The 7,184-nt window shown below is 27.3% G+C and overlaps 1 protein-coding gene across 1 annotated transcript; it reads left to right on the top strand.

Moving 5' to 3' along the window:
- Positions 1-4,870: 4,870 nt before the first annotated feature.
- Positions 4,871-6,171, top strand: LOC136085706 (uncharacterized). The gene is made up of 2 exons (XM_065807021.1): positions 4,871-5,115; positions 5,309-6,171. Exons 1-2 carry the CDS (start codon positions 4,939-4,941, stop codon positions 6,092-6,094), a joined length of 963 nt encoding a protein of 320 aa, XP_065663093.1. The 5' UTR covers positions 4,871-4,938; the 3' UTR covers positions 6,095-6,171.
- Positions 6,172-7,184: the final 1,013 nt, after the last annotated feature.

Below are 7,184 nucleotides of genomic sequence, written 5' to 3' on the forward strand. Positions count from 1 at the left end.
AACTGTTGATTTTTCAACGGAAAATGAAAAGAAGCAACTTTTATATCTTCCAAAAGAACTGTTGTATCTAGTTTTACAGTCATATGCAACACACTTGTTAACCATGATATTCAGCATTGTCAATATTATTAAATTGTCTATATATATATACATATATATATATATATATATATATATATATATATATATATATATATATATATATATATATATATATATATATGTATATAATATATATATATATATATATATATATATATATATATATATATATATATATATATATATATATAATATATATATATATTAATATATGTATTAAAAGTTTTTTTTAATATTGCACTGTTATTTTTTGTTGTTGCATAAATAGACCTCGGCCTCTAAAATGTAACATACACGGCCGTATGATTTAGTAGGCCATGGGGAGAAGATGCCACAATAGAGTAATGAAAAAATTAAAGCAGTAGTATTTGATGGTCCACAAATGAGAAAACTTTTTAATGACTATGTCTTCGTGAATTTGATAAATGAGGCTGAGCGAAAAACCTAGCCTTTATTTGTTGCAGTTAAGAAAGATTGGCGAATCCCAATACGCATAAGATAGTAAATTATTACTCAAATTTAAAAAGAGACTGTTCATAAATACATTAAAATAAGTCACGAAAAAGAAACTTCTGGAGTGTTTAATGTAATTATTGTTTATTTCATAAACATTTTTTCTTTTGTTTCTTAGATATTTTATCATTGTATGTAATAATTATATATACAATAAAGTGTAATATAGTATATAACTATATATTTGTAAAGTATAATAATCAAAGTTCCATATTTACCTTTTAATTTGATCCAAATCAAAACTATTTTCAAATAAATTTCAAAATCATTTTTTATAAAAGATTTTTGATTTGTTAGGATAAAATGCCATTGCCCCCTAATTGGCACCTTTGATTTCAATAAAATGTTATATCTCAATTTGAGCTGGTAGGCAAAATATAACAGTATATTTGAATTCAGGACATCAAATCAATATAAAATCCGTTGCAAATACCCCGGAAATAAAACAGCTGTAGCCCTGTATAAGTTATCGATAATATCCTCCTTAAAAAAGTCAAAATTTAATTTTTTGTTTTAATTATTATTATAACTTTTTTTTGATTTTTTTGATTTTTTCTCTCTACTTTTTTAGGTCTAATGGTTTGTGAGCAGGCTGGCTCACACAGTAAAATTATTGTTAACTTATTTTTTTTAGAATATAAGCTTTGTGATTAACTGTTTTAATCAAAGTAAATATGAAATTAGTCCATATATTGATATCCCAATTTTAAAAACCTATCTATTCCACTTTCGTTTTTAAAAGAACATGTTGAGTTATTTACAAAAAAAAATAATTTCAAAATATCTAGGAGGGGGGGGGGGGATGATTGCCTTAATGTCCATATTGATTTTTAAAGTTTATTTCAAATGTCACATTAAAAAGCTTTGAATTGCATCACTTAAGAAAAAAAATAAAACAATTTATAAAAATTTCATTACACAAAAATTACGTAATTTTTTTTTAATGACATTTGCAAAAACATTTTCAAAAATCGTTTTATTTTTTCCTTAAGTGATGCAATTTAAAGTTTGTAAAGTAACGAGTCTCTGTATTCTTTCTAAAAACTGTCCTCTGGGGACATAAGTATTTCGAATGAGAAAACTTAGACTGCAGATATTTTACTAACTGTATACAATTTATTTGACTAACTGTATACAGCTAGTGAAATTAAAATGGTTGCGCCCCCATTGTGAGGAACAACCGTACCCTCACAACAATTGTCAAGTGTTTGATTTTCATAGTACAATTCTTTGCATTTTCTCTGTCTATCTGATGATTGTGTTGCACGAAGACATGCTGTGCAGGCAATTTTTTTATCTGCAGTCTAAGTTTTCTCATTCAAAATACATCTGCCCCCAGAAGACAGTTTTAAGAACGAATACAGATTCGTTGCTTGCTTCTAAAGATTGGTTAGTATTAAAAATGGTTTTTACTTGATAAAATAACGCTAATAAAACACATATGTTTAAAACTAAAATCAAATATTGCTTAATCCACAAAAAAAGGTCTTGAAAATATTATGTAAATATAATATTTTTATCAAATTAGTATACTTACAACAAAATTATCTACAATTTCTCAGAAACGCAACAAGCACTCTTTCTAACAAAAGCGAATTGTACTGTTTTATCAATTTACTGTTTTACACAAGCAAAATGCACTGTTTTACCGATGCATGGTATCTTTGTTGCCATACTAGATAATATCTTTGAAAAGGAAATGTTAAAAAACATTTGTGTCTCCATATGCGACCCCCACTTCCCCTACAACGAACTAATTATAAACTTTTTTGAAAAGTAGATTTTGTTTATGAATCATTGCATTAGTAATGAATTCCTTTTTTTTCTAAAATTTTTGCAAAAGTCTTCTATAGTTGCTGCCTTTGAAATAGGAAGTTCATGTCTCCTTTCTTACCGATGGCGCGAAATATGCCCAGAGCTTGTTTCGAACTCTGAATCTTTTGCTTGATCTCTAAAGCAAGTGCTCAAACAACTGCGCCACTGCGCAAAAAATTACAGCTCAGTGGCTTTATGGTAAAAAAATACTAAAAAATAAAAAAATTACTTTTTCTTATTTGAAATTTATTCTAGATTCAAAAAATGTATATCTTTATATACATTCAAACTCAATATTATGAGTAATATCCGTTTTTTTAGGTACAGTCTTTTCAGCTTCTATAGCAACGACCCTTGAAACGGCGATTTCCTGTCTTTTTATTCAGGTTTTTTAGTTGGTGTACTTTTTAAGATGAAAATAAATTTTATTAAATATCTTCTGTAAACATACCATTAGCTATTCATAATGCAATAAAACCGATTTTTATTAATTTATGCTCTGAAAATTTGTTGAAAAGATGCTACATGGTACTACCCAAAATTCAAACGAAGCATTTAATCAAATAATTTGGTAAAGGTGTCCTAACGATGCATTTGTTTTCAAAGCAGTTTTAGATATTAGTGTAGCTTTAGCTGTTATTCATTTCAATGATCGAAGGTACGATATTTTAAAAGTTTTTAAGACTCTAAATCTCAAAATCAGATATCTTGGTATTTTTGGTTCATGCAAAATAGACAGCCACCGTCAGCGCCATTTTATAAGAAAATCTTCTGAAGATTTTAAAAAAGACTTTGAAATTTTCAGGGTGAAATTTTTGCTCAATAACAAATACTTGAGGGACTGGAGCAGAATTACACAAAATTAATGATATTATTCTAAGTTTGGAATAATTATCTTAAATAAAAAATTGATTTTTATTTTGCATCCATTACTTTTATCCGCCATTTTTGATGTACAAATTTTTATTAAAAAATTCTGCTACCGTCCCTTTGGTTTGAATCATAAAGATATTCTGAAGTTTTTAGGTTCATTGGATGTATATTTTAAGAGTTATAAAGTGTGTTAACAAAAAGTTTTTTATAATTTTTTTGAAGTTAATAAAAATGTTTATTCTTTTCATTTGAAGTTATTTAGAAACATTTATTTTTAAAATGCAGAAATTATTTTTTAAACCATAAAGCCACCTAAACTCACTAATATCTGACGATATTTATTCTAGAATTTATTTAATTTTAAATAATTCCTAACTAAATTTATTTACTTTTTCTTCGTCTGTCTTTATTTATTGTTTCTTATTTTTAATTACGTTTTTATTTTTCTTTCGTACGTTGTACTTTACTTTTTCATTGCATACATCGTAAAATAAAATAATTAATTAAATAAATAAATAAGGTATTCAAGTGACAAAACTTAATTTAGATATTCTAAAAAAGATTTATATCATAAACATTGTTTTATTTCTAAAGAATAGTATTCTTTTTATTATAAAGTTTCGAAAGTTTTTGTTTTAATTATTTTGTCAGTCATTTTTGTTAAAAAGATCTATTCTATGAAAACCTTAGTTTTAACTGTTTTCTGTTGTTGCAACTATTTACAACCAAGGCCAGCACGATGAAGAAGGAGGAATGATGGGGAGGAAGGGGGAAGGTGCGTGGGGGTGACACTCCCCATCACTGATCTTTTTGTTCATTTAGTCGGCAAGTTTGACCCTTTAGACAATTTAGTCGGTAAATTTAGAAAGTCAATCGGCAAATGTCGATAAGGCAGTCAACAAATTTTAAAAAACGAAGACCTTTTATTTTATTTTTTCTTTAGTCGGCAAAAGCTGCAATGGCACCTCCTCCAAGTGACACCTATTTGCCCCAGCCCTGTTTACAGCTATAAATTAATGTGCACACACAATAAATAAAATAAACAGAGTAAATAAAAAAAAAAAAAATAAAGTAAAAAAAAAAAAAAAAAATAAAGTAAATAAATAAATAAATGAAATAAGTAAAATAAAAACCTACAGACACCATTTACCAAAAACCCTGGTCATATTTCAAAAATTATATTTTAAGGTGAAACATTGAGTGAACATTCCTTACAGTCTATGGACTGTAAGTACAGAGTAAATTCCTTACACTCTATGGACTGTACGGAATCTTAAAAAAAAATTATTTATGCAATCGGCAATTGACTTAAGGACTAAAAATAGGCTATAGTCTATTTTTAGTCTATATATAGCCTATAGTCTAATTTTAGTCCTTGAGTCAATGATTAAATGAGTCTAATGACTTAATCATTAGACCGTGCAATTTAACGTAAAACTGTTTGGTAAATAAAAGTAAGTTTAAATAAAAAGTGAGTAAAGTAGTTAACATAAACGGTAATTCAAATCAATGAACCATTTTAAACGTAAATAGTTTTCATCCAGCCTTCAAGTTTATGGTTTAGTTAGTCGGGTGTAAAATTTACAACGAAAACTTTATTTTGTTCTTCAAATCATTTTTTCAGACATTTGAAAAATGAGGAGCATTTCAATTTTTCTTTTAGTAATTCTTGCATCTTTGGTAATTGTATGTCAAACTAAAAAAGCGTTAGAAAAAAAAAAAGTAATAAATCGCTCGATTTTAGGTGGAATCAAATCACTATTTGAAAGTAAGTTTTCTGACAAATGCAAAGCCGTTCTAAAGAAAAAGGAGGTAAGAAAGAAGTTGTTGATTTTAAAACATATAAAATAGTTGAAAATGTTTTAAATGCATATAGTATTTACTAGAAAAAAATAAACTGTTTGACTTAATCTTTCATTTTTTTAAAATAATGTTATGTAATGTAACAGAAAGTTTAACAACCAAATTACTTACTTTCTTTTTAACAACAATAACGTATTTTTAGACGCCAGATAAGAAAGTCTCTCCGATCAAATCATTTGGTTACCCAAATTTTAACATTGGCACAAAGAGTATGGAACTTGAACCCAGGGCTCCTCTTTCAGTTTTAAACAAAATTAAAATCCCTATAAAAATAGGAGTGTACGATTATTTTATTGCCGGCGATGCAAACGAATTACAAGCTTTTTTCGAATGTTTTGGGGACTACGAAGTGATTGGGTCAGAACTAAATGATAACGGAAAATGGGTAGAAAATAGTGGAACTATTAAAATACAACTATCAAATTTACGTTCAGGACCAAAGGTAACAGAAAGCATGGTTGACATGGTTTTTGCAATGGGATTGGATAAAATCAAGGACTATTTAGATCCAAAAGCAATTATAGGTTTAAAATGGTTCGGTAGCCCAAAAGACCTTGGAGATTTAAACGACCTTGATAAGCTAAAACAAGCATGGAATTTAGCTAAAAAGTACATCCCCCTTCCTGAAAATGCTGTTAATAAAATTGCAGAAATTTCTGCCAAAAAAATTCCTCTTCAAGATAAAATCAAAGAATTTACTCTTCTGATTAAAAAAGAAAAAGAAGCTATATCAGCTTTCAAAACCCAATGGCGTGGAAACAAAAATGTCAGTAAAAAACTTAAAGTTTTAGTTTCATTGACAATGTATTCAAAACCTGAAAATAGCGTGAGAGCAACCTATGACACTGGTAAATCAAAAGTTACCCTGAAAGAAATCGGTTCTGCAGTAAACACCTTCATGACGAAGATGGCTACAGTACTAGAATAAGTCAGCTTGAAAAGACTATTTCTTTATGTAGTAAAATGTAATCATAAAAACTAAATATATAACACTATGTACTTAAATTAGCATTTTTTTAACGCGGAAATTTCGGAGAACTTTTTTAATTAGCTGTTCAGCGTTTCATTCATAAATTGACTCAAAAATCGTAATTTATCCAACTAAAAAAAAGAACTTTATTTATCAACTCAATATTCATTTTGATATTAAAAGTTAGACAATTTTTAAAATTCTGGGTATATTTTTAGAAGAATCTCAGTATAAACTTTATAAGCGTAATTACTTTTACAGAGTCAAATTTTCATTTAATTAAAATATTACGTTGTAAATATTAAAACATAATAGAAATAATATTTAAAAAAGTTAATATTAATTTCATGTTAATTTTGGTTTTAATGAAAAGTTTGAAACTGCCTTAAGCAAATTTTTTATGATTCGCATGATTTATAGCTATTTCATATCAAGTTTTTTTAAATTGGATTGAATGGCTATTCGAGTTATTCTGCAAATCTGAGGAGGAAATATTGATTTTTTTTACTAAAGATAATAATGTTGGATCACTTGATATGCACCTTCATGTTATGGTTAAGGTGTAACTGGTGAGATTTTTGAAAGCTCTGTTAGATAATTTTTCGAATTCAATAAAGAATGCTTTAAAGCAAAAACAAAGCAATTGTCAAAGCACTAAAATCCACACTTTTAAATCACACTTTAAATCTTCAAAACGTGTATCATTAGTATGTAAGTAACAATGAAAAAATGATTTGAAATATGTAACAAAAATATGTAATAAGAAATATTTAATAAAAAAGTAATATAAGAAGAAATAAAATAGATGCAAATTCTAAATCTCCATGGTTACCCAAAATCTTGTTACAGTTTTACTAGTTGCAGTTACTCGAAACAAAATTTTGTTCAAAAAACAAAAACCTTATGTTCTTAGCAACTAGGTTGCTGAGGACATAAAATAAATAGTTGCTTAGGATAAAAATAAAATCCATAAATATATGTATTGATGATCGCCATCATTCATACATATACCTATGGTCTTTTGTAAGTTTCCCACCAAAGTTAAGTA

The sequence above is a fragment of the Hydra vulgaris genome, chromosome 10 (assembly GCF_038396675.1).
Source record: "Hydra vulgaris chromosome 10, alternate assembly HydraT2T_AEP".
Lineage (NCBI taxonomy): Eukaryota > Metazoa > Cnidaria > Hydrozoa > Anthoathecata > Hydridae > Hydra > Hydra vulgaris.

Bases quoted from the DNA above. Each gene is read 5' to 3' on its own strand.
- LOC136085706 (XM_065807021.1), top strand. From the start codon at position 4,939: ATGAGGAGCATTTCAATTTTTCTTTTAGTAATTCTTGCATCTTTGGTA. The intron at 5,116-5,308 runs GTAAGAAAGAAG...ACGTATTTTTAG, and splicing joins CCGTTCTAAAGAAAAAGGAG to ACGCCAGATAAGAAAGTCTC.